General features: G+C 53.4%; 1 protein-coding gene across 6 annotated transcripts in view; it reads left to right on the top strand.

Annotated features, from left to right (window-relative positions):
* DYSF (dysferlin) overlaps positions 1 to 26,485 on the top strand; it is a 198,223-nt gene that overhangs the window by 38,908 nt on the left and 132,830 nt on the right. For 4 of the 6 annotated variants that reach the window (XM_025213297.1, XM_025213300.1, XM_014523658.2 and 1 more), the window contains exons 4-21: positions 420 to 525; positions 4,092 to 4,206; positions 5,115 to 5,311; positions 5,715 to 5,843; positions 7,243 to 7,305; positions 8,293 to 8,343; positions 8,447 to 8,477; positions 10,400 to 10,515; positions 12,381 to 12,507; positions 13,105 to 13,208; positions 14,607 to 14,675; positions 14,762 to 14,805; positions 15,783 to 15,865; positions 18,288 to 18,329; positions 21,718 to 21,833; positions 22,487 to 22,600; positions 24,138 to 24,315; positions 26,095 to 26,219. In XM_025213297.1, the coding sequence (XP_025069082.1) occupies positions 420 to 525; positions 4,092 to 4,206; positions 5,115 to 5,311; positions 5,715 to 5,843; positions 7,243 to 7,305; positions 8,293 to 8,343; positions 8,447 to 8,477; positions 10,400 to 10,515; positions 12,381 to 12,507; positions 13,105 to 13,208; positions 14,607 to 14,675; positions 14,762 to 14,805; positions 15,783 to 15,865; positions 18,288 to 18,329; positions 21,718 to 21,833; positions 22,487 to 22,600; positions 24,138 to 24,315; positions 26,095 to 26,219 (1,810 nt within the window). The remainder of the gene's footprint in view (positions 1 to 419; positions 526 to 4,091; positions 4,207 to 5,114; positions 5,312 to 5,714; positions 5,844 to 7,242; positions 7,306 to 8,292; positions 8,344 to 8,446; positions 8,478 to 10,399; positions 10,516 to 12,380; positions 12,508 to 13,104; positions 13,209 to 14,606; positions 14,676 to 14,761; positions 14,806 to 15,782; positions 15,866 to 18,287; positions 18,330 to 21,717; positions 21,834 to 22,486; positions 22,601 to 24,137; positions 24,316 to 26,094; positions 26,220 to 26,485) is intronic. The other 2 variants (XM_025213299.1, XM_025213301.1) reach the window with 1 other exon arrangement.

The raw sequence follows: 26,485 nt of genomic DNA, 5'->3' as shown, positions 1-26,485 counted from the left end.
ACCTGCTGAACCAGACTTTTGAGGGAGATGGGCTGGGTAATGCCCATCGCACTCCCGGCAGGGAGGTGACATACGGCAGCGCTCTGCCATTGCAGAAGGCACGACGTCCTCTCCCCGTGCGCTGCAGGGGCCTCCCATCACAGAGGACCATGGCAGGGGGGGTCTTGAAGTTTGGGTTTCCCTAAGGTCTCCATGTCACACGCGCGAGCTGGGTTTGCAGAGTTCCCTGGAGAAGAGGAGACCTCGAGGGCTTGCCCTGTCGGGCCTTTTCAAAGCAGGAAATCTGGGGTGTTTCCTACCGACTCTCATTGCTTCCAGGGGGGCTTTGCCCTGTTTTGACCCTTTCACAGGCTCCGTGTGCTGCCTTCCCTGTCTCCTGCCCTCTCCTGCTCACACTGCGCTGATTATCTTTCCTCCAGGTTCCTGGGAGAAGCCCACGTCCCCCTCCGGGATGTCCTGGCCTCCCCCAGCCTGGCCGCCAGCTTCAACGTGCCGCTGCTGGACACCAAGAAGCAGAGCACCGGGGTAAGTCACCAGGCCTGGGGTCCTCGGTGGGGTTTCAGCTCTTTCTTCTTGGTCCTGCCTCTCCTGAGGCTCTATACGATGCCTCCCCGTGCCCCACGGCCACTCTGCGCCTCTGCCACACGAGAGCTGTGCCCATTAGATCGGCTCCTAGGCTTTGCCCATCAAGTCTGCTGCCCTCGGCTAGCCTTCCTCCACCCTCCCCTTCCTCCCCGGGGGTGCCAGCAGGCTGCTGCAAAGCTCATGCCTCCTGCTAAGGCTGGGGCAGGGGGGCAGAGCTCGAGGCCAATTGCACTGGGGGTGAGCAGCTCTGGGAGCCTGATCCAAAGCAGTGCAGGGACGGAGGGGACGATTACCACCCGGTTTGTACAGTACCTGGCGCATGGCACAGATAGTTGGAGCCGTGGCTGCCCACCGGCCCAGCAACCCCAGCTCAGCTCAGGCAGCTAAAAATGAAGGTGGCCAAAAATCAAGGCTTTCTCCCATCATCCTGGTGCCCCCCCCACTTACTGATATAGGGACCCCCCCCCAGCCGTCCTCTTTACTCGGAGGGGAGAAGCAGCAGGGCTATGGGAGGTGGTGGGAAGTACTGGGCAGAGGTTGGCACTTAGGAACCCCCCTTCCCTGTGCCTCAGTTTCCCCAGGTGGGCGGTGGGCAGGTTGGCTGATGGACCACCGCAACCATCTGTGGTCCTCAGGTCTCTGCCGCCTGCCCGTAGATGCCACTGTATGAGTTGAGCAGGCCAGATTCTGCTCTGGGCGTGCGAGTTTGCAGCCCCGGGGGACACGGCTTTCCCGGGACAGAGGTTAGAAAAGAAAACCAGTGTCCGAAGCCCTGAACGAAGGCATTAGCTGCGGTGCCCACCGAACCGGAGCGGCTGTCCCTGACCAGCTGCCAGCTGCATGCACTGGGGGTACGGGAAGGGAAACTGAGGCAGGAAGTGACCGGCTTATGGTCACCCAGGACTCCTTGAACCACAGCCCCGTGCAACCCAGTCACAGTCCTGCTTCCTCCCTGGCTGCTCCTCCCCACAACTTGCTTTGCCTCTGCAGGAACTTTCCCAGTCCTCTGCTTCTTCCTTGCCCTGATGGTGGAGACTGCCAGCAGTCCAGGGCTGCTATCTGGGGGAGCATTGGGGAAATACAAGGATGCATTTCCCCCTCTCTCCTCTGCCTATGGAGTAGCCTGCATCAGTGCAAAGTACTATGGGGCCTGGCCAGATGGCCAAACTGCAGCATCCTTTGTCCACTTGCAGAGCCCTGGGATAGGGCAGAAAGCAGCCCTGCCTTTCCCCACACTCACGATGCTCAACCAAGCTGCCAGGGGTGCCTCGGGATCCTTTCAAGGGTGCCACACAACATCAGCACAGTTGGTGTGCAAGAGAAACCCAGGGATAGACTGCTCTAACTTTGATCTGAGCCTAATTTGCACCAAGTGAACGTTTCTAACCAGGAGATCTTATAACATCTTCAGCTCTCCTGTGAAATATGGATTTTAATTTCCACCTAGGAGAAATTTTATAATCTTGGCATTCCATGTCTGAAGAAAGGTGCATGTGCCCGAAAGCTTGCAAAAAAAAAAAATAAATAAAAATAAAAATATATATATATATATTTTTTTGGTTTGGTGCAAATATCTAGTTGGTCTAATAAAAGATATCGCCTCTATGATGAGTTCTGATTCCAGAGAAACCCAGAGATATTCAATAGAAATCCACAGTGTTTAAACCCTCCTGCCCTGCTGGGGTCTTGCTGAGTTCTTTGCAACACAAGAATTGCTTTAGGAGTTTTCCGTTGTCAAAAAACCCGAGTGGAAATTAGGAGCTGGCATCTTTGGATGGGGTGGGGGTGGTGGGTTGAGTCTATTAAGGGCGACTCAAGTCAGAAATGCCAAAGCAGCAAGGCTGAGCAATGCATTGCACTGAACCACCATAAAGATAACCAGGGCTTGTTACGGCGTAAGCAGCAGGCAACCAGCTGGGGCTGGCGTGTTTGCAGTTAAGCATAGAAGGCGCTTACGTGGTGTGTTTGAGGGAGGGAGAACAGCATGTGCAGGGGAAAAGTGAAGTGTGCTCCTTCCTCTGCGACACATGTGATCCATGCTAAGCATTTCACGCGTCTGCTTTGTGTGGTGGCAAGTGCAAGCTTACTTGTGAATGAAGCAACCTCTGCGTTACTGGGATTTCACCTCCACTGCGTGCCGGATTCAGAGGACGCATGCAGTGGTTACGGCAGGCAAATGGATGCATGAACTGATCCCGTAGACTCAGCGCGTTTGTTTTCTGTCCGTGCCCTGTGCTGTTATCCCGTGTCACGCTGGTGAACGGGTGTGTGGCTCGGGGGTCTGGACCGGAACAAATTTTCTATGCAATGAAAGATTTCTTTTCCAGGACAAAGCTGACCTCCTTCCATGCCTCATCCTCCCCTCATCATACCTATTGCTGAGGGGAACCACTTCCCCTGCCCCACGGACCGCTAGTGTCTGTGCACTGCCACGTTGGAGTGACATAGCAGGGCGTTAACCCTTTCACTTCAGATTCCCCTCCTTGGCCCCTTTGTGCCACTAACTTGCTGTTGCCATCAGTGGCTTGCAGGTCCAGGGGGTGCAGTGGCACAGTCACACCCCACTTGGATCCCTGCTCCACCCAAATTTTACATCCAACAGCCTGGGATGGGCAGCGACATTTCTATCCAGGCAGCAGTGAGGGAATCCCTTGACTTGGTGGCTCACAATGATCTCCCTGATTCCTGCTAATCTCTCCCCGCTCCACAGGTGTGAACGACCCTCTCTCCTTTTTAATGGTCTTGATGTTCCACTACTCAGGCTGTCCTTTCTTCTGCATCTCTTAGTCATTCCCGGTCATGTCTGTCTTGTATTTCCCAGTCCTGCAGACTGTTTGTAGCTCTAGCTAAAAACCTTCACTCAGGTGTGCTCATATGAACCCAGGTGTAGAAACGATTGGCAGTGAAGTACTGGAGGAACCGTTCAGATGGATAGATTTTGTTTTATGAATAAGAGATATACATTTAGCTATAATGAGTACACGACTAATGACACACTATCTTTGGATTGTTTTGACTCTTTTTTGCCTAGTTTGTTGTGTTAATTTAAACTCAACGTATACCGAAGCAAAACAGCGCATGCTCCAATAGTGCTATTTGTTTTTGCATTGATCTTAATCTGAATAATACAGCCCCAGGTTGTTAGTAAAGCTTCTAGCTTCTGTTTTGCTGGAGAAAAATACGTGATGATGCCTCACGCCACCTGCTCCCTCCTTTTCATAATCCTAGATCTGCCCAGGGCCATCAGCAGGTCATTGCTGTCTCTCTGGAGACCCTCGAGGACATGAAATGTCTTGTGTTGATTGGCTTGGGGCCATGGCAGCGTCACTTGCAGAGCTGGTGCATCGTACCTGGGTGGCTGGGTGACCCTGGGGGTGGGGTTCTTCTCACTAACCTGAGCCATTGAAGCAGGAAGAGGGGCCGGCGTATCTCCAGCCCCTGTCGTTCCTTCTGCACCAAGCACAGTCAGCACAAAGCCCTGATGAAAAATCTTTTTTCTTTTCCAGGCCTTCCTCGTCCTGCAGGTATCCTACATCCCTCCACCAGGGGCTGCTCCCCTGTTCCCACCACCTGTCCCTCCAGAGCCGACGCCAACCGCAGCTGAGCAGGACACATTCACTGGTAAAGAGGCCCTTTCTAGCATGCTGAGGTGCCTTTTGTTACCCTTGGGCACCTGTACACACCATGGGGTTTAATCCTCATTAAATTAAATAAGTTTATAAAATTTAAACTTGTTTATTTTGGAGCATTGCATCAGTGTTTGCACACACTAGGTTGCCAAATGAATTAAGCCTGGTCCCTGGCTGGTGCCTGGTCTAGCGCTGCCCCCCCAGGCTGGGGCTTCCCACCCCATGCCCTACCACGCAGCTGTGGAAGCAGGGAGCCAGCAAATGGTACAAGGAAAAAAAAAAGGAAGCGTTTTGAAAGCGAAAGCAATTCTAAGGGGTGAACTACAAAAAGTCGCAGTGCCATCTGGTGGACAAAGAGGCTCATTGCACAACCGTGAGTGCCTTTGTGTTTGCACGCAACAGATCCGTGGATGTGATGCTTTAATTCATGGCAAGCCAAACTAAACTACGTCCGAGGAGTTTTACTTTAATGCACCAGGAAGACTTTTAAAGCGTCCGGAAAACCCACCCGTGCAAACAGTCATGCCGTAGCAGTGCAAGAAAGGGCAAAAAACGTTGCGTGTACAAACGCCCCTTGGTATTAGCCATAGGAAGAGAGCAGCACCCTGAAGCCCCCACTGAGATGGAGACCCTGAAGTGCTAGGTGCTGTACATGCAGGGAGGGAGAAACAGCCCCACAAATGCATCCTACTGTCTTTAAACATTGCGGCTTCCACAGTGAGCAGGGCCAAGGCTCCAGGGCCGTGACGCTGTCCCAGTTTGGCGGGTTGGATCGGCTCGGAGACAGGGAGGGATGTCTCCTGGGGATCTGAGCTGGGAAGAGGGCAGACGCCTTGGCCACGAAGCTGTGTGTCTTCACTACAAGACCCTGTCTGAGCCCTTGTGCCCCGTGTCTTCTAGATACAGCCGGGGAGGAGGACACCGAGGATCTGATTGTGACGGGGGATGAGGAGGAGCCGTCCTCGGGGCCCTCGGTGCCCTCGGTGCCCGAGCAGCCCACTCTCCCCAAGAAGCCCCCTGGGCACCACGTCCAGGGGCTGAAGAGAAGGAGAAGCTCGTCCAAAAAGCCTCTGTCCAACAAGCCGCAGGATTTCCAGGTACTCAGCCCAGTGCTCATCTTGCCTTTTGCTCCCTGATGCCTGAACTGGCTTGGGGTCTGGGATGCATGGCCTTATGGAGACCCGCCATGCTCACAGACATCCCTGGGGAGCAGGGCAAGGGGTGAAACCCGGGGTGAGTGTCACAGGGCCTGGACCCCGAGGCGTGAGGACATTACCGCCCTTAGCTACAGAGCCTGAGCATTTTAGCATTCCTGGCTTTGGGCTACGCAGGTCCTTGATCCACTCTTGAGGGAGGGCACTTGGTCCATGCATCCATGAGCCGTCTGCCGTCTGTCTGTCCTTTGCTGTGGGTGCCACCCGCTCAACTCCAGGGGCTGAGAGCCGTGCCCCCATCGGGTCTGATCTCTGCCCACCTTTTCCTCCCTACCTTTGCCTCCAGATCAGGGTGAGGGTCATCGAGGGCAGGCAGCTCCCTGGAGTCAACATCAAACCCGTGGTGAAGGTGACGGCAGCCGGGCAGTCAAAACGGACCAGGATATGCAAGGGGAACGGCCCTGTCTTCGACGAGGCGAGTCGGGCTGCGGTTCGGTGTTTCGGGGGGGAGGGGGGGGGGGCGGGTCAGAGCACTGCTGTGCATGGGGCTGTACGTGCTCCAGCCTGCCCTCTTGGTGAGGGGACAGGTGTGGGGCTGCATCACAGCCTCGAATCAGCCTCAGCTTTCTGCTCTTGGCATGGGGCAGATCCATGCAAGACCCAAGCCTGCTGGTGTGTCTGCTTGGGGGGTGACCCTGCTCAGCTCAGCAGGGGTAAAATGCTTCTTTGCTTGCTTTGAGGCTTGGTTCACCGATGCTCTCAAAGTACTTGGAGATCTTTGCAAGAACAGAGCTGTTCCCAAGGCCAGACTGGCCTCTAGCTATTCCTTGGCCAACACCTGACTGTAGGTGGACTATACCTACTTTACCTAGACCTAGACCTAATACTAGGTGGACTATACCTACCTATACCTTCATGGACTATACCTACATTTGGGCTTGAAAAGTGGGGAGGGGTTTCCAACAACCCAACACTGTTCAGTCTTTTAATCCTGATATCTATGATCAGGATTTCTTTGCAAGCTTAGCTACAGAATCAGGGACAGTTATCATTCCCTTTGCGGATTGCCCTTTTTGTACACCACTTCATGATACAGCCACATTTCCCACTGATCCTCCTTTCCCTCTTAGCTGGCACGGTATTATTACTACCACCCAAACCAGCAAAAGAGGCAAGAGACAGGCCTATAACCCAGCCTTTTATTGGTTATGCCCCAAAGCATAGGAATAAGCACTTATCTTGCTCCCTGCAGCAGCCTCACCTATACCAGCTGCAGGGGACACAGCAGGAAGCTGGCACGCAGGCTGGCGGCAAGTTGTCTCGAATATGCTGAGGTTGCACCCAGTAGTTATATGTGGGTTATTTAAATAAATATTCTGATTGATGTTATTCAGATGTCTTTGTTTCGCTGACACTTTGGGACGTGGACTGAAACGCCGCGCAACTCTTCATTATCACATAGCAAAACGTCAGCGGCCGCTTCTCGCTGCTGGTACACACCTTTCCAAAAAGCAGTTGTTAGTGTAATAGCAGAGGCTTGATCAACAGAGTCTTATTTGCCTTTTGCAAGCTGCTGCTTGCGATTTAAATGCAAACTTATTGATAATTGATTGTACGTCAGCTTAAGCACGTATCGTTCACGACTCGGGCTATTGCCAGGTCCGTAGTCTGCGCTGGTCCGTGCGGTCTGTCAGTCCCTGAGCGTGTCTACAGCGTGCAGAAGGATTTGGCACCGGCCTCTCTGGTTTGAGGACGGAGGTCTCTGAAAGGGATGGCATGGCACACCAGTCCGGCCCCACTTTCGCAGCTCCAGAAACCACTTCTTGCTTGGTGTCCCTGTTTTACATCTTTCCCTTGTGTGCTTTTTTTAACAGACCTTCTTCTTCAACATCTTTGAGGCTCCATCTGAGCTGTTCGATGAGCACATCTTCCTCACGGTGAGTCCGAGAGGCAAGTGCCAGCCTCCCTTGTCACATCTGGCCCTGCCCTTGCTTGGGACAGTGCCAGGGAAGGTCGCTAAGCTTTTAGCCCAAGAGTAACAACCCCAGCCCCGATCCCTTCTAGAAAGGGGGCTCTGCTGTCTTGTGGGGCAGGATCATGTTCATTAATGCAATGCAGTAAGGGTTACCGAGCATTTTGCTGCTAGCGGTGCTCCGCTATAAGCAAGTCAAGGGTCCTCCGTGCCACCAGGCTAGCTTGATGACTCTGGCTACAAGCAGATGTTGCATCTGCTCGGGGTAAACCATTTTGCCCCAGGACAAAGTGAAATCATTCAGATGTCCTAAGATAAATCCTAAGAGGGGGCATGGGACAAGAAGTGCTAACAGTTTATCCCAGGACATCATGAACTTTGTCTGGAGGGTTGTCTTGTCTTGGGGTTGCATTGCTGAATCAGCGGCAGGAAAGTGGCAGTGTATTCAGCTTCTCGCTGGCCCTTGGTGAGAAGGGTGGTATGCAGATGTCTCAATCCCAGGATATTTCTGTTCTGGGAAAGCAGGCACGACTAGTCTGGGATAAATTCAATGTCTGTTTGTAGCCTCTGTTAAATGAATGGGGCTTTCTCAATTCACCTTCTTGAGAGAGCAGGAAACGCTGCATCAAGGAAGCCTCGATGGAGCACGCGTGACCTGATCCAAATCCTGCCAAGTCCGCGGTGCCTCTCACCTGTTCCAAGGGCTTTGGGTATAAACCGTCTCATCTGGACAGGAAAGGGGCCAAACAGCGCAGGATTGCAATGCATTTTCCCAGGAGCTTTTCATTTGAATTCAGAGGGGAGAAAAAATTGGCACTGGAGAACTCGCAGCCTTCTTCCCAAAGCACTGAGCTGCGAAGGGGCTGAGGGCACGGGTGGAGGGCTGCGTGTGCACGCGTGCGTGTGCGCTTCATGCTGGATTTCAATTTTTACATCTTTTCCCTCCTTCCAGGTGGTCGATTCTCGGTCTTTCAGGACGGACTCCGTAATTGGGGAATTTCGGGTGAGGGTCGGCTGTTCCATTTATCTTTTCAATACATATTTCAGTCATTTTGATGCAACACCCGGAGAAGCGTCTGACTCTGTTTCCCCGTTGTATTTTGTAGATGGATGTCGGGACAGTTTATGCAGAACCGAGTGAGTTACACCGTTGTCACAGGGGGCTGGAGGTTTGGGTGCAGGTTTGGTTTTTACAGCCTGGGAAGAACTTTGCACTGACTTTCCTGGGGGCAGAGTGCAGGGGTGCGTGCTGTACAAACCTCCCCCCCCCAACACACAGCATGCACACACGCACACACATGTACACACACACATACACGCACATACATGCAGGTGCACACATGCACACACATACATGTGCACTTACACATACACGCATGCACACATGCATATACATGCACCCTTCTGTGCATACGACACATTTATGCTCACATAGAAACAAACGTCTGTATTTATAGGCATGTGCATTTATTTATCCAGATGCGGAAAAGAGTATGAGCAGAATACACAGGCTGACATTTCATATAGGCTTATCCAGACATCATTTATACACAGAGCACGTGTCCACGCTTATTTACACATTTACACTCACCCAGGCACAAAGCCTTGCCCATATTTATGTATAAGCTTACCTGTGGACACGCACCTTTATCTAGTTGCATATGCACACATGCAGCCGCGCACACATCTGCCTGCGCACACACTATACCACAGTCTTGTTCCTTTATCTCTATTGGCATGCTCTGTATCTGTTCCACTTCTCTTGGGATGCTGGGGACAGGACTGGTGAGGAGAGGCTGAGGGAAATGGGCTGATTGAGTCTGCAGAAGAGAAGACCGAGGGGGATTGAATAGCAGCCTTCACCTCCCTGCAGGGGGGCTGCAAAGAGGACGGAGCTGGGCTGGTCTCAGTGGGGGCAGATGACAGGACAAGGAGCAATGGGCTCAAGCTGCAGCAAGGCAAGTTGAGGTTGGATGTTAGGAAGAACTTCCTCACTAGGGGAGTGGTGAAGCACTGGAAGGGTTACCTAGAGAGGTGGTGCAATCTCCATCCTTGGAGTTGTTTAAGACTCATGTAGACAAAGCCTTGTCTGGGATGATGGAGTTGGGGCTGGTCCTGTTTGGAGCAGGGGGTTGGACTGGATGTGACCTCCTGAGGTTTCTTCCAACCCACACTGTGTATGATTTTATAATACTCCCTCTTTCCCAGTCCTGGGGCCAGACTGTGGCTGGATGCCCTAGGCAGTGCCAGGAAGGGAGGAGATATAAGCCATCCCCATTTTTTTCCCTTGCATGAATCCCCTGCACCATGGAGGGGAGCCTGGCCCTGCATGTGCCAGGACTTGTGTCTGCATCGTGTGGAGCAGGGCCCTGGCACTGTCCCCCCAAGCAGGGAGCAGGGCAGGGGACAGACTGTGCTCCCTTTTGCTTCCCGGGCTCTTCCAGGGGCTGCCCCTGGCTGGAGGCCGGGGCCAAGCTGCGACCCAGCCTCCGATCCTTCCAGCCTCTCCTCTCTCTTTCCCCTGCCCCAGTGGGTTTTGCAAGTGCCCCTGCCCCCCACCCATATCTGAGTCTCTGCATTTGTGATTGAAATTGCCATTTCCCCGTGACCAGCTGTCCTACCGCTGTCACACATGTCCCAGGGAAGACCCGCTCCTGCACATCTTCACCTGGGTCGGATGGGCAAGGAGACTAACCCCCCTCTTCAACCTGGCCCGTCTCATCCTAGTCCTTGCTGGAGCTAGGAAGCCTGAAGAGGTGAAAAAGGGACAGAGACCCCAAACCAAACCCCTGCTGCAGCTCCGTTTTGTCCTGTTCGAGGTCAGGGGCAAGCGCAAGTCTTTGGTCTTGAAGACGTGAGCCCAAAAGGCTTGAAAAGCAAAAGGCAAATAGACTTGTCTATCAACTCAGGGTTTTAAAGCCAGTTCCTTGCTTTTTTGAGGGTCTGGCTTGCATTTTTTGGATCCCTGGAGCAGGAGCTACTTTGTTCTCCACAGTCTCTTCCACTTGGTCCTCCAGGCCGATGGTCATCCAGCAAGCGCCCAACCTCTCTCGTTTCAGAGCACGCTTTCTTGAGGAAGTGGCTGCTCCTTTCCGACCCCGAAGACTTTTCTGCCGGGGCCAAAGGTTACTTGAAGGTCAGCCTGTTCGTGCTGGGGTCAGGCGATGAAGCACCGGTGAGTCGGTTTTGTTTTCGCGGGGCGGGAGGGAGCTACTTGAAAGGCTCAGCATCTTTAATTGTGGCCCGGGAATAACACAGTATGTGGGTCTGAATGAGATGCCGCAGTGCCACGGATATTACTGTATTTATTTGCATGCAACACGCATGGTTTCCTCAAAAATCAATCTTCCAAACTATGGGTATGTGTCTTGCAAAGGGGAAGCTGATTTTTTTTTTTAATTCATTGGAATAGAAGCAGGCAGACACTGTTGCAAGATGGCTGCCGTGCTGCTCCTTCTGCCAGCCTCAGGCAGGGAGGAGAGTGGGGTTCATCCTTCAGGGTCAGTGGCAACCCTCTCATTTAATCCGGTCGCTGGCTCCTGGCAGCGGCCAATGCCCGATACTTCAAAAGAAGGCAGCATCTTTTCATTGAAGCGGGTCTGCCGAGGGGAAATGCTGACGGGATTCAAACACTAATAGTGGAAGCATTCACACCGCGGCCTCTATCAGATTGCAGTGAATCTGCTAAATTCTGCTAAATACCTTGTCGTCCACAATCGCAGACGTGCACCATTCTGGAAAAAATGTCTAGCATGTGACAGAGAAGAGGAAGAAGAAGAAGGGGAAGAGGAAGAAAGAGAAGAAAGAGGAAGAAGAAAGAGAAGAAGAGGAAGAAGAAGGACAAAGAGGAGAAGAGAAAAGAGGAAGAAGAGGGAGAAGAGGAAGAAGAAGGACAAAGAGGAGAAGAGAAAAGAGAAAGAGGAAGAAGCAAGAGAAGAAGAGGAAGAAGAAGGACAAAGAGAAGAGAAAAAAAGGAGGAAGAAGAAGAAAAGGAAGAAAGATGAAGAAGAAGAAAGAGGGGAAGAAGAAGAAGAAGTAGTAGTGGTAGCCGTGTTGGCTGTGGGCGTGCTTTTGCCCCTTTGGGATGCACGAAGAGAGACAAGCTGGGGTGTCACGTTTGGGTCTCTCTGGCTTTGTCCCAGGACTTCTGGAATAACTCAGGAACGGGCCATTTCTCAGCCCCTCTGGGCCGGCTGTGGGGAGGGCACTGTATCCTGAACAGACCGCTCTTTTCCTCAATGCCTGAGCGCCCTCAGGGTTAGCAATGCAAGCCGTCAGAGCCCAGAGCTTTACGCGGTCTGAATTACTCCAGCCCCTTCCTGTGCAAGCAAGCCACGCGTCTGTGGCCACTCTGACACGGGCACCGGAAGGCGATACGGTCGAGTCTGGGAGCAAAGCCCTGCAACGTGCTGTAGTGCAAAGCAAGGGAGAGGAGGGCACCGCTGCCAGTGTCCTGCCAGCTGATTCATCAATGCTCAGAGGATCCATGCTGCACGCTACGGAGCCGGGCAACGCCACCCCGCCAGCCCTCTGTGCTAGTCTGACCCCAGATCCCTGCCGGACCCCGCATTTAACCATGCAGCCGTAAACCTCCTAGCTCTTCAGCTGTCTCCATGTAGTTTAGAGGATGGTTTGTCCAGGCTGGTTTGTACAGGGCTGTGGATAAGGTGGGAGGTCCCTCCCAGCCCTAGCTATGAGTCTACTCTTTCTCCTCCTAACTGGGGGAAAATGCCCAGGAAAAGTACCAGCTCCCTTCTGATGAAGCCAAGCCCCGCGTCTCATGAGGCGCTGGTCCTGCCCAGGCCTGGAGACTGGCTTGTATGAAAGAGAGAAGAGCATCGATGCTCCCCTACCCAGCTCTCCGGAGTTGGGGGTAAGACGGGGCAAGTTGGGGCGAGTCTCATCAGAGCAGGGGCGCTTTGCCCTTCCCTTCCCTCTGCAGCCTGTGGGTTTTGGGTTGTGCCGCAGACCCGTCTCTTTGCTGCCGATGCTCCTTTCCCCTCCTCTCCTAACAGCTTCTTTTCTTCCCCCACCCCGCAGCTGGAGAAGAAGGAAAAAGCCGAAGACAAGGAGGACATCGAGGGAAACATCCTGCGTCCCACTGGCGTGGCGCTGAGAGGGGCTCACTTCTCTCTGAAGGTTTACCGGGCAGAGGACCTGCCGCAGAGTACGTGGGGGTCACGGTCAGGGCTGCGTGCCCCGGTGCAAAGGGGCGTGCGGGGCATGGGTTGAATATCACCTGCCAGCGCGACTCCCCACGACACCGGACTCATGAAAGCCTTGGGGGAAAACGAGCACAGGCATTTTGTAGGCAATGGGTCAGACTTGGGCATGGGTATTCAAGCATTGGGCACTGTATTCAAGGTATGGATGCACCCTGGATTTATAAAGAGCCATCATGATACTCCCCAGGTGAGCAGGGAGGCAGGGTTTCCCTGGTGGGATCGCTCCTTGGAAGGGGAGCGGGACTTTTTAGGTACCGGTGATGAGTTTGGGGACTAGGCTGTTATAGGAACTAGGCTTGGTGCTGGGATGAGAAGGGGAACGGCTCCTATTGCAGAGGGAGACGGTGACCAGAATCACCACCTGTGTTGTGTTTCTCAGGGATGCAAGTAATATCCATAGAGATGATGCCGTCCTTCCTTGCAGGGGACACTTTTCCCTTCCCCACAGCAGGGGAGCATTCATCCAGAGAGCCACAGAGTAGGGGAGTCCTCCCCTCTCCCCCTCGCCCCGTGAGCGCTGACCGTCTCCTCTATTCCAGTGGACGATGCCGTCATGGACAACGTGAAGCAGATCTTTGGCTTTGAGAGCAACAAGAAGAACCTGGTGGATCCCTTCGTGGAAGTCAGCTTTGCCGGCAAAATGGTGAGCAGGCAAAGTGGGGGTGCTGTGCAGGGTACCCCTTCTCCAGGTCCTGGATCTGTGTTTCCATAACCACCCCATCCAGGGGACCACTGGGGCTTTTGAGCTGCCGGTGGCAATGGGTGTGTGGCTCGTCTCCCTAGAGAAGTGCAAACAGGAAGGAAGCTGGGGCTGTTCTCAGCAGTTATTGCAGCAGTTATCACAGTTATCAGCAATTATCATGGTCACCAGCAGTTATTGCAGCAGTTATCATGGTTATCAGCAGTTATTGCAGCACTTATCACAGTTATCAGTAGTTCTTGCAGCAGTTATCACAGTTATCAGCAGGTATCATAGTTATCAGCAGTTATTGCAGCAGTTATCACGGTTATCAGCAGTTATTGCAGCACTTATCACAGTTATCAGTAGTTATTGTAGTAGTTATCACGGTTATCAGCAATTATTGCAGCAGTTATCATGGTTATCAGCATTTATCATGGTTATCAGCAGTTATTGCAGCAGTTATCACAAAGGGGCATTGCTCTTGTCTCTGTGCCCGTCACAGGAGCTAACGCTGGGGCTGGTTTTGCACTCAGTGTTCAAAATTCACTTGCTTCCCTGGTCCTTGAAGAGCTGCTGGACATGGCCCATGTCCTCCTTTGTGCCTCAGTTCCTCCATCCAGCCCAGCTTGTCAGGACCACCCGTGCAGCACCTCGGTCCTTGCCGCAAGAAATGAGACCTCCATGCCCCCTTCCAAGAGGCCAGTCCATCCTCTGACTCTCCTGATACCCAGAGCACGCTTCCTGCTGCCCACATTAATCCTGTCTGTCTCAGTTTCACCCCCTTTGGTGTTGCCATGTCTTCCCACCCTTGGGACAGAAGCACCGTGGGAACGGGTGCCCTGAGGGGACATAGAGACAGATTTTCATAAACCTCCGTGCCTGGACCAGCCCCCATCAGACCTCAGGGACTGAACATAAAGCTCAAACTGGAGAGAGAGAAAAAAATCAGTTTGAATCTTTGCTCCCTCCACTGCAAAAATAATGCAAAAGTGCAAGACAGTTTTGGCACCCCTGGCTAAGTGGAGAGTAGGGGGCAAAGTTAAGTGCCCGATAGCACCGGGTGAGGTCCAGGGCGGTTCTCCCTGGAGAAGCCCTGGACGGTGCCGTGGGCTTCGTGCTGCTCATCTGCAGTTTCTGCTCTGGGCTCTCAGGGGTGCTGTTGTCTTAAAAACGAGCACCTGTTTGGCTCCTCGAGGGGAAAAAAAATAGCATTTCCCTCCTGAAATGCTTTCTGCACCCAGCAGCTGGCACGTTGCAAAACAGCAAGGGGATGCGATGGAGCTATGGTAGCCGGGGCTGGGTCTTGGCTTGGGGAGGGGGCTTCTTCACTGACGGTGCCTTGTCTTGCCCTCTCTCCAGCTCTGCTCCAAGATCCTGGAGAAGAACGCCAACCCGCAGTGGAACCAGAGCATCACCCTGCCAGCCATGGTGAGCGAGGGCACGGCCCTGCATCCAGCCCTATATCTTGCCAGGCAGCCTTCCCCAGCCTCTGACGATCCTCTGTCTCCCCCCAGTTTCCCTCCATGTGCGAGAAAATGAGGATCCGGGTCACCGACTGGTGAGTGCAACAGGGAGAATCGGGGACCGGTGCCATGTCTGAGACACGGGAGGTAGCTGTCCTGTCGTGCGTGGCACAGGGGGTCCAAACCTGGGTCTGGGTTTGGGTGCCGTGTTGGGACCCATTCTGCAAGGATCTGCATCCTTGGATAGTTTTTAAGCCCCGGCTAGACAAAGCCTTGTCTGGGATGATGTACTTGGGGCTGGTGCTGCTTGGAGCAGGGGGTTGCACTAGATGTGACCTCCCGAGGTCCCTCCAACCCCCATTTTCTGTGAGTCTATGAATGTGCCCGGTCCTCTTTTGAACCCAGTTTATTTTGCAGCCTCCACCACGTCCTGTGGTACTGGCACAGACGTTATCTTCTTGGAGAAGGGGGGCTTCGATAACAGTCTTCAAATCTCTGAAGGGCCATTGCAGGGGGATTGGGATGGGCTTTTCTCTGTGGCCGCAGGGGACAGGACCAGGAGCAATTGCCTCAAGATGCAGCAAGGGAAACTGAGGCTGGAGATGAGGAGGAACTTGGCGGAAACATTGGAACAGGCACTTAGAGAGGTTGCCAAGAGCAGGGTGCGCAGACCAACGCTTGGCTGGGATGGGACGCTCACAGAGTGAGCTTGAGTGGTTAGGGCTGGGTGTGGGAGCTGCACTTCTTCGGTCTGCCACTGACTGCCTGTTAGGATGCTGGTCACATCACTTTGCCTCTCTCAGTTTCTCCTGTATAACCCCCAGTCACTGGGCTGGCTCCTGAGCTGGTGACCGTGGCCTGACTGCATCGGCTTCAGCTGGAGATCCGGCTCACTGACTCCACTACCACTGCTTGGGCTCACACCAGCTAGATCTGGGGTGTAATTGCTCTGCTTTTGGAAGACTTCCCTGCGTAGATGCTTTCAAATCTGCAAAGGGAAGGTACCGCTGGGGCCAAGCCCAGTCGAGAGTTGACAGCACTGCTGCCAGTTAAAGCAAGAATCTTATTTTAGGGACCGGATGACGCACAATGACATTGTCGGCACCACTTACCTGAGCATGTCCAAAATCTCCGCCCCCGGTGGGGAGCTGGAAGGTAAGGCAGAAACCTGCCCCTGGGGTTGCAGCGGGGGCCACAGGAGTGCATGCTCTTGGCTCGGTGGTTGGTGTGCGCTTTGGAGAAACCCTGCATTGCTCTGATGATGAGTCTAGCTCTTCATCCTCCAAAAAACCCACAAATATCACATGGCACGGATGCAGAGTCGACCTAGAATCGGGCCCCTTAGGGTCTTCACTTTTGCACTCATAGCATTTCTGACCACGCGGGACAAACACCAGGTCAGGATGTTTTCGAGTGCAGTTTTTACATTGGCATTTGTAGTGCATGCAACCCCACCTCCTCAGGTCCTTTCTTTGGTTATTGGGTTATTATCTCTGGTGGGATTTTGTCAGGGCAAAAGCACTCCACGGTCTTTATCTGTAGTAATCCACTCTTAATTGGGGCAGGGGAAGCTGAAAACATGGGGCTGACTTCTATGCCGAGCTGCCATAACCTGAACAAGATGGTAATGGCCTGTGTCTTTTCTCCTAAACCCTTGACGGTGTTGTGGGGCTCGTGCCTGCTCCTGGGTAGGCTGGAGCAAGCGGGTTTTGAGTGGCCTTGACCCCGACTGGTGCTTGCAGGTCAGGGCACAGTCCATGTTTGCATTCGTGCCTTCTGCCCTGGGGAAGCATGAATGCCTTCATCCCAGTAAAGGGATGCATCCCAGTAAAGTAAATGCCTTTCTCCCAGTAAAGGCACTGGGTGACACCGAGCTCCCAGTCGTGCAGTGGGAATGTGCTTCCTGCTGCATTTCTCCATGGGTGAGGAGGGAGATGGCTGGTGAGGCTCTGCCTCTGCCGCCTTCCTCTCCCTTTTCCTCTCTTCCTAGTTTTTGTGCCCAGGAGATGACGGGTGCCTGTCTCCCACGGAGGCAGGGAGGGGTCTTGTGCCACCCAAAGGGGCTGGGCACCACCTGGCTCTGTAGCATCCAGCACCCGCTCACGTTGGCTGTGAAGCTCCCAGCAGCTCTGGATCTGTATCTGACACGTCCCAGACATTTGCTGCAGCCCAATTCAGCAAAGCACTCGCATGCATGGAGGGTGTCAGCTCCTGAGGCAGGTGCATGAGCTCCCCGGTGCCCAAGCGCATCCTGGTGGGGACACTCAGCTACTCGGTGACGTCCTGCTGATGATGCAAGTGGGATGCTTTCATTGCCGTGGCCTGTCCTGAAGGTTTGGGGGTCAAATCTCAAATGAAGACCCAAGCTTGAGGGAGGCTGGCAGGCATCTGTGGCACCTCCTGCCATGTTGCATCACGGTCAGGCAGAAGGACCTTGTCTCCTCCGTGGCACTGTGGTGGTTTCTGTCTCACCAGCGTGTTTGGAGCTTGCCGTAGGGACTGTAGCTTGAGGCATGACTTACTAACCGGCTTGGGTTCCTGAACAGGTGCTCTTCCCAGCTCTGCTTGGACTCCCCCTTGCCCCTCTGCTTGGTTTGGTCTCCACCTCAGCGAAGCTCCCGGCTACACCACCATGCACGGTTGCTTGGCCCTGACTGGGTTGCTGCAGGGAGCACAGTTTGACCTAGCCACAAGCATCGTTTCTCCTGGACCGTCTGTTCTGGTCTTGTCATCCCCATGGGGCATTCTGGGAAAATCAGGATGGCTGCTTTTGCCATTCCTGCAGGAGAGGCAGACAGTTGTGGGTATTGCCTAATGCGGTGCAATGCATTTTAGGAGACCCCTTTGCTCATGAACCGTGCGCGGGGATGGTCCTGGCATGGCGATACCCATTCCCCTAGCATTGCTGAATGATCCAGCACACAGGGGAGACTGCTGGGGTGAGATCCCAGTTACTACCTGGTCCAAACATAGCATCACTACGTGCTTTGGAGACACGTACCTGAGCTTCAAACCTGTGGTGACAAATGCAGTCAACATCTGTGGTGCAGCTGGGGCGTCTGGCCTCCCCTACCCCCTTTTTACAGGGCGCAATGCAGAGCATGACGAATGCCCCCCCGACCCTCTCCTAGCAGTGCCCAAGCTGGTGAGTTTGAAGCTTGCTCAGGTGTGGATGCACCTGCAGGGCAGAGTCCAGTTGCCACCAGGGCTTCAGCTTTATTCATTTAGTCGCAGGATGGTGCATGGAGCCTGTGCAAGCTCCAGGATGCAGCACATCCCCGCGGCCTAGGTGCAAGGTCTAGAGGAAAAGCTCTATCTGGGGGTGCGACCCCTGAGCTTCATGCAGCTTTTTTGCTGCGCAACACAATGCATTTCCTGCTTGGCCAGGCCCTTGGGATCTCTTGATGCTGGTGAGGGGAGCCCAGCACTTTGGGGTTCCCATCTCTCTCTCTCTCTCTCTAGATGCATGGCAGCATCATCTCCTGTCTTGTAATGCTTGGCCCTCACGTAATGCTGCCCCCCCAGCCTTTCTCCACTGCTCCCCTTCTAACCATTTCTCCATTTCTTTGTGCCTCAGATGAGTTTCCCGTGGTCGCGAAGCCCTTGAAAGCTGCAGACCGTACGTGCCTTAGCCTGATTTGTTTAAGCTCAGTAATTTTTCCTTTCGTAGCCACAGATCCGGATTGCTAGCGGTGGTGGTGTCCAGACTGCACCCACTATGGAGACGAGGCTCCCAGGATGCCTCTTCTCTCCATGCATCTTGCAGGGTTTCCCCTTGGGTCGGCTGTGGGGTGGGATGGGGTCTCCGAGCCAGGGCAGGTCCTGGCAGGGTCTTCACTCACCTGTGGACTCTGGTGCTAGTTTGGGGAAACCCCTGCGATAGTGAGGACCGTTGTTTTCCAAGTTTGGGGGGTGCCTGGTGCTCCCCTCTTGATCCAAGACCTCAGGCACTGGGTTTCCCTGGTTTCAGTCTTCAAAGCGGGAGGACAGAGGCTTTTTGAGGTTGCTGCTTCATTCGTCCTAAACACGATGCATCTCTGCAGCAGTGGACTGGAGAGATGCCTCCAGGGTAAGGCAGGGAGCGTGGGGCTGACTCTTCCTTGCCATGTGGCACAGCTCTGTAACCACCAGCGGGGTGGATCCCCAGCTAGCTTGAGCCCATTCACTGCTTGACCCCATTTGGGGATCTGGTCCGCCCCTTCCCAAAGGAGGGGACTATTCGAACTAGAGACCTGCTACCCCAGCTCTGTTCTCTCATTTTCAAACCCCCATGAAGAGGGACCGGGCTGACAGTCTGGATCCCGACTGGATTTTTCTGGCTCTGGCCCTGGTGTCACTGGGATAGACAGGGCCCGAAGCAGCCCCCTTTTCCCAGTAGAAACCGGGACCAGTTGTGTGGAGTTTGATGGGTTTTATGGAGTTTGATGGCAGCCAAGACCCCTCCTGCAGCCTGGTCAGAGATGTGGGGAAATTTTCCAAAACGGAAAATTTTCCAGTGCTTCATTTTTTTCACGGGAAATTTTCCATTCTAAAAATTCATTGTTTCATAAAATGCATCAGTAACAATGAATAGATGCCAATACAATATGAGGTGAGCTGGGCCATTTCCAAGTTGTCAGTAATGTTTTTTCAGGTGATTATTCCTAGGAAGTGCGTGAGAGAGTCCATCTATGTTCGATTGATTTGTAAACGGGGGGGGTAAATGCACTCGCATAATAATCCAAACCAAAAATCAAGTTATGAATTGACCTAACCGGTCGTGCGGGTCAAATCAAAACCAGAGCATGGCACATACCGCAGTTTTTTGGGTGTGCTAAGAGGAGTGTGTCGACAGTTTTCAGTGCCTTCATTTTTTTCCCTTAAATTTAAACAATGTGAAGGAAGTGTGGTGGGCCAGTAGGGGGAGCTCCTGCATTGAGCCTCCCACCACACTATGCCCGTCCACCTTCCAGACTCCACGTGTCTCTCCAGGGCCGCCTAAGCCCTGGTAAACTCCCCTTTGAGCCCCACTGCAGAGTCCGGGGGTAACGTGTGCTGCCACCACCCCGAGAAGGGACTGTCTGGGTCCTGTGTCCTCGGGGAAACACAGGCCTAATAGTCCTACAGGTACTCAACCCAATACAAGAACTTGGGGCACTTCCCCAAGTCGGGGGCCAAAAAGGATAGTCTCCCTTAGTCCGCAGACTCAGGGGGCCTCCTGGGCATAATTAAACCCACCCCTCAATAAGTCTCCCATCCTAGGTACAAAGGAGAACTTTATTGGTTACAGAGGGTAGGGTTAGAATAGGGTACAGGGTAGAGCAATATCAGAGACATCCCATAGAGCAAACTCCTGTGGCTGGGGTAGCCTTTGATCTCACATCTGAGTTACTGCAAGCTGTATATCTAGTTGGATCTCAGGTAGCTTACTCACAAGTGTCATCCAGAGGCTGCTGGAGATTCCCTCTGGAGGCAGGCAGTTCCTTGATCATGAGTTTTGAGAGAGAGAGCAAGTTTCAGATGGTCCAGCTCTTCTTTGTCCCGAGTATCCCTCATGGCTGCTGTCCCCTCCTCCTGGGCAGTCCTTAACTTATATAGCCCTTGTGACCTCATTTACCTGGTCCAATGGAGGCCAGCACCTGTTGGCTGTCAGCCAACCAATTTGAAATACATCACTAGATGCCGGGAAGACTCTAGCCCAGCAGGAACGAAGCCCCTCACCCAGGTATGTGATGCCAGTCATGGAGGCAGAGGGAGCAGGTTTCCCCTCTCCCTGAGGAATGAATCCAGCTCAGGTTACCCAAAGAGATAGGGGAAAGGTATGTATCCTCTGCTGGGCCCATCCTAGTCACAATTGTCACAGAGCAGAGTTTTTTTGGGAAAAACAAAGGTGGCTTTCTGCCACAGGAAGCACATGTGATTGTGCATTGTCTTTACATTTTACAAGTATTCCAATCAAAATAATTTCTTTCCACCAAAAACTTTGAATTTGTTTGAATATAACATTTAAACCACACGAAGTGTGTTGTATTTAATTTTTTTCCTAATCAAATATTTCACTTCAAGTACCTGTGGCTATTGGGACATAAAATGAACATGAGGGTACTTTTTACTAAATACTACTGTTTACTAAATATAAGTCAAATAAACAGGCTAAATCAGATCACGCTCTATTTAGGGCATTGGAAAATTTTCCAGTGCTCAATTTTTTTGTGGGAAATTTTCCATTTCTAAAAAGTCATTGTTTCCTAACATTCATTAGTAATAATGAATAGACGCCAATACAATATTAGGCAAGTGTGGCTGTTTCAAAGTTGTCAGTAATGTTTTTCACGTGGTTATCCCTAGGAAGTGCGTGAGAAAGTCCATTTATGTTTGACTGATTTTTAAACAGGAGGATAATTTTCCGGAAAATTTTCCAATTCAACATTTTCTGGAAAACCCACATCTCTGAGCCTGGTTATTTCTTGCCAGGCTGGGAAGTGGGAGGGAAGCACGCTGCATCTTGCTGCTTCGGAGACAGGAGCCGCGCTGGACGGGGCTCCCGGGGCTCCTCCTTTTCCCGGTGAACTCGAGGCGCTTTGCTAGTGACTCCCGTGGGCATAGACCAGCCTTGTAGCCCAGCACGGAGGGGCCAGCCATGTGGCTGCTCCACAGTGCAATGATTAGAGGAGCTTCCTGCCCTTCGCTGCAGTCCGGCAGTCACTGGGGCTGCGAAAGCATTGCATCCTCCGGCTGATGCAGCTGGGTCTGCAAATCCCCTGGTGCGGAGGTAGCGCTCCCCACAGAAGAGGCTATTGGCTGGCTGTGCATCTTTGGGGCAGGTGATGCCCGCCGTGCTAGTGGAGCATCCTTCTGCTGGCATCTACTTCTTCTCCACCGTGGGGCTTTGCTCTCTCTTTAACGGAGCCAGAGGCACTGTGATGTAGACGGGTGCTAACCCCGCGGTGGTGGGGCATCTCTGCACGAGCGCCAAAGTGATGTACCACGGAGGTGTCTCTAACCATCTTCTCACCCTGTTCTCCTAGTTGACGACAGCCTGGGATTCCTGCCGACGTTCGGCCCCTGTTATGTCAACCTTTACGGCAGCCCACGGGAATTCACTGGCTTCCCAGACCCCTACGAGGAGCTCAACCTGGGAAAGGTGAGGTTGCACTCGGTTTCAAAAAACCCAACCATTTCCGTCCTTCTCTTCAAGAGGACATGCTCTTACCCACTCCTTTTAAATGCACGACTTGAGGACTGATAAAAGGCTGTGCACTGACCTGACACATGCGCTTACCCCAATGTAATAGAAAGAAGCAGCCTGCGTTAGCTCTCAGGGCCGTGGTACTAGCAGCGTCCCCAGCTGATTCGTTTCTATGATCCTTTTCAAGGCTCTTAATAGCAGTCCGGTCACCATTGCTTTCCCATCACCGTTTCTGGCTCCGTTAACGAGAGAGCAGTCAGTGAGAGCGAGCATCCTGCTCACCTGGCTGCAGGTAAGGTACCGTGGGGCTGAAAGGTGCTGTATTTTTCAGTGATTTAGGCACTTCACTATCCTACTGTACAATATACACTACTCTACACTAGTCATGTTGGCTGCAACGTAAGCAACAAGTGCTAGGTTAGCTGTATTATGGAGTCAGATGAATTGTGCCCTTCCTTGGTGTGCAGGTCCTATGCATCTCTTCTGCCCAGTCCTGCTTCTCCTGAGCTGACCACCGTGCAGTAAATAAATGGCAGGGCTCCACCTGGTTTCAGATGAATGCATGGCATTTTGGTAATGCCCTGCTCTCTCTCTCTTCGTCTCCTAAGGGAGAGGGTGTAGCGTATCGGGGCCGGCTGCTGGTGGAACTGGAGACCAAGCTGGTGGAGCACATTGAGCAGAAGGTGGAGGACATCCCAGCTGACGATATCCTACGGGTAGAGGTAACTCAGCCTGAAAGCCTATGGGGGTCCTCGTCCTGCAGTCCCGTACCATGCCCAGCTCCGGTGGGATTAGGCCTCAGGGTCGGGGTCTTCCAAACGGCGGTGGGTGGGAACAACCTCACTGTTCCCAGTGGTACTCAACCATCCTCATCCTCACTGTGTCCCTGCAAGGCAGAGAAAGGCTTTAGGCCCCTTTTTTCCCCGACTTGGGAACTGAGACGGAGGGACAGGTTGCTCCACCTCTTAAGCCTCTCAGTGAGATCTGATTCCACTGTGAATGCATCTCCTTTTGCAGGTATCCAGGTTGTAGCTGCATTGGCCTAGAGGAGAAAGCAATCGGGGCTCCTAGTAGAGATGATCTCTTTTATTATTAGAATTTTTTTTTGCAAAAATCGTGTTGGTCTCATAAAAGAGATCATCTCTATTACGAGTCCTGATTGCTTTCTCTTGTTGCCGCGAACGTAAAGCAGGGTGGGACAGTGGGGCATGTGGGGGTAATGGAAAGATGGATGCAGGCCACCTCGCCCTGCCTACCTCTCTCTGCCTGTAGAAGCAGCAGCCTAGGCAATGCAGTCAGAGAGCACAAGGCACTCTGGGAATTGTAGTTTTGTAGAGCAGCTGTGGAGATTCGCTGCTGCTGGTGGGGGAAAATTGACCCCATTTTTTTGCCACTGAAATCAGCAGCTTTCGGCTCTCTGGATATGGGCTTCAGCAGCAAATAAATGGGGCGAAAGCTTCTACCTGGCAGCAAAAAGCTCCACTGCCAATTTGGAGAACTATGATTCCCAGGATACCTTGCAGTTCTTGACACTGCCTGGCTGGGCTTGTTGCTGGTCCTGTGCCCTGTGAGGGGGTGGTGGTGGGGAAGGGTGAGGGAGGACTGCCTTGGGTGCATCCGCTGTCTGCCACTGGGTGCATCTACACGTGCGCTTTACTGCGGAGTAGACTAGTTAACTCTGCAGTAAAGCAGCACAGTCTACACGTGCACCTGTATTTGAGTGCAGTAAATTAACTCTGCCACAAGTTAGTACTAGGAAAAATGCTGTCTGATGGCAGAGAACTCATGAGCACTTAAACACTCGTGTAGACCGTGACCAGGACCGCCCTGGTTCAAATTTCTGCGGTCCTGGGTGCACGTGAAGTCACTGCACCTGGGAGCAGCTGACTCTGGCACTAATTGTGTCGGAGTTTATTGCACTGGCGGTTTTTCACAGTGGAATAGGATCACGCTGAGGGACCTAACTTCACGTAGGTAGCTGGTAGGTGAAGAAGGATCCAGGCTGGAGGGACTTTCCTGCTGTCCGGGGCAGTATAGGGAACCCTACCCATGTGTCCTAAACCCTAAGCAACCGTCCCCGCTGCACTGTTCAACCCCTGATGATCTAGGCATGCTGGGTCCATCCCGTCCCCATTTGGGCTCACAACTGGCAGGTTGTGGGGGGGAAATGAGGCTGTCCTGCCAGGGGGTGATAATTTTAGGGCAGGCTGAGACCGCCGTTGGGGGAAGAAGCCTATGGCTTGACCGCGTGCATTGCAGAAGTTCCTGCGGCGCCGGAAGTATTCCCTCTTCGCCGCCTTCTACTCGGCCACCATGCTCCAGGACGTGAACGACCCCATCCAGTTCGAAGTCAGCATCGGCAACTACGGCAACAAGTTCGACAACACCTGCCTACCGCTGGCGTCCACCACGCAGTACAGCCGGGCCGTGTTTGACGGTGAGCAGGGGTGCGATGGGCAATGTGGCCCCTCCTTATGCCCCCTGCACCTCGAGCTGTGTCTACACCGGGACCCTCAACCCACTGACCATCTCCACTAACCTTGACCCCTCGCGGGTGCCTGGCCAGACCCAGGAAGCTTTGCTGAACTTCAGGGGCCAAGGTCAACTCTACCCCAACTCGTGTCTTCTCCCCATCCGTTGCTACAGGGTTTTGTGGCTCAGCTGGATTGGCAGGGCTTGAGTATGGGAAGTCAGCCAGCAGCAATCCCACCGTTCCCTGTTCCTCTCTGCCACCCCCCTGCCTGTCTCTCCTGCCCATGGGGTGAGACAGTCCCAGAAGGCGAGACAAGTTGCCTGCAAGCTGATTCCTAAAAGGGCTTCCCAAGGGACCTGGGAGACACGGCAGTGCTTGGGGACAGCAAGGGTGCGGGCTGTAAGGTGTGGTGTAGGGGGCAGCTCATGTGGCTTTGGATGCTTGATCGTGACCTCAACCCTAAATGTTAGTGCCAACGTCAAAGGTCCCAGGACGGGGACCAGGGACGGTGCCTTCCACTGGAGGATGCTCCTTTTGGGGGGCTACAGCCAGGTGCCTCCATCCCTGAGTGCATCCTACCTCCATCTCCTCCCCCAGGGCAAAGCCCCTGGAGCCCTCTGTCCTGTAAGATCCCACAGAAACCTTGGCAAGATTTGAGGTTGCGCATCCCACCGTCCTGGCCAAATTGCATCTCAGGCCATTGTCTTCTGCCGGACGAAACCGCCCACCCCTCGCTTCACTTGCTGCGGAGGATAGAGCAATGCCTGTATGTGCAGGTCACCCAGAGGGGTTGTGGACTTGCCATCCTTGGAGGGCTTTAAGCCCCAGCTAGACATAGCCTTGGCTGGGATGATCTAGTTAGGGCCTGGCCCTGCTTTGAGCAGGGGGTTGGACTGGGTGCCCTCTGATGCTCTTTCCAACCCTCATTTTTGATGACTTTATGACTTACGAAGCGCGACACAGGAGGCCACGGCCAGGTGTCTCGCGGCTCTCCATCTTTGGCACAGGATATAATATCGTAATGCTAGCACATGTACATATATGGGTGCATAGCACGTGTGCATACATGGGTGCATAGCACGTGCATACCTGGGCGCATAGCAAGGGTGCGTAGCACGTGTGCATACGTGGGTGCATAGCACATGTGCATACCTGGGCGCATAGCAAGGGTGTGTAGCATGTGTGCATACATGGCATGGGTGCATACACTGGTGCATACACATGTGCATAGCACAGGTGCAGACACGTGTGTGTCTGCACATGTGCACATGTGCATCATACAGCTACTGCTGGCATCTACTTTAGACCATAACTCCTCAGTGGTGTGTCATAGACCCCACAATGTTCACAGACAAGGTAGAGTCCCCAGTGGGGCTTTTGCAAAAGGAAAATCTTCATTTCTTGGGGGTCACAGCAGAGTGGCTCCCACCTAGCCTTAGACTTGGGACAGCAGTTGCATAGATGAACCAGGCTGTCTTACTCCTTCTGGTACGTACTTGCAAGGAGCTGGACCAGCATCTTCGTCCTTCGGGTCAGAAAGCACAGAGCAGTGTGTGTACACCTGTGTGCGGCACAGGGTAGGGCATCGAGCATGTGTAGCACAGAGTGGCATGTGCCATGCAAGTAGCATATGTGTGTGCCAGGGTGGCCCTCGGAGCTCCTTGCTTCCTCTGGCTCAGTTCATAGCAGGAGCCATCCGTGCCCGTCCCCCCAAGCCAGGTGCTAGCATGGTCTCTCTTGCAGGCTGCCAGTACTACTACCTGCCCTGGGGCAACGTGAAGCCAGTGGTGGTGCTGTCCTCATACTGGGAAGACATCAGCCACAGGACAGATGTGCAGAACACCCTCCAGCGCTGCGTAGACCGTCTGGTGAGTCCTGGGCATCTCTGGGGGAGCTGAGAGTCCCTGGGGCTGCCGTGCATAGGCTTGCAGACGCTTGCACCGGACCTTTCTAGCCGGGCTCTGGGCACATGGCACCAAAGAAGGGCCCATGGTGAGAATTGGGGAGCCCACATCCAAGCCGGCTGGCCCTGTTGTGTTCAGCCTCCCTGATCCCGGTGAGCCGAGTCCACAGCAGCCTTCACTTGCTGTCCCGGCGCGGCGGCGAGGCACAGCCGCTACCGCAGCTCCCCTGT

Source organism: Alligator sinensis, unplaced genomic scaffold (genome assembly GCF_000455745.1).
Source record: "Alligator sinensis unplaced genomic scaffold, ASM45574v1 scaffold1408_1, whole genome shotgun sequence".
NCBI classification, from domain to species: domain Eukaryota; kingdom Metazoa; phylum Chordata; order Crocodylia; family Alligatoridae; genus Alligator; species Alligator sinensis.
The sequence above is the reverse complement of the archived record's forward strand: the minus strand, read 5'-3'. Positions and strand labels throughout refer to the sequence as shown.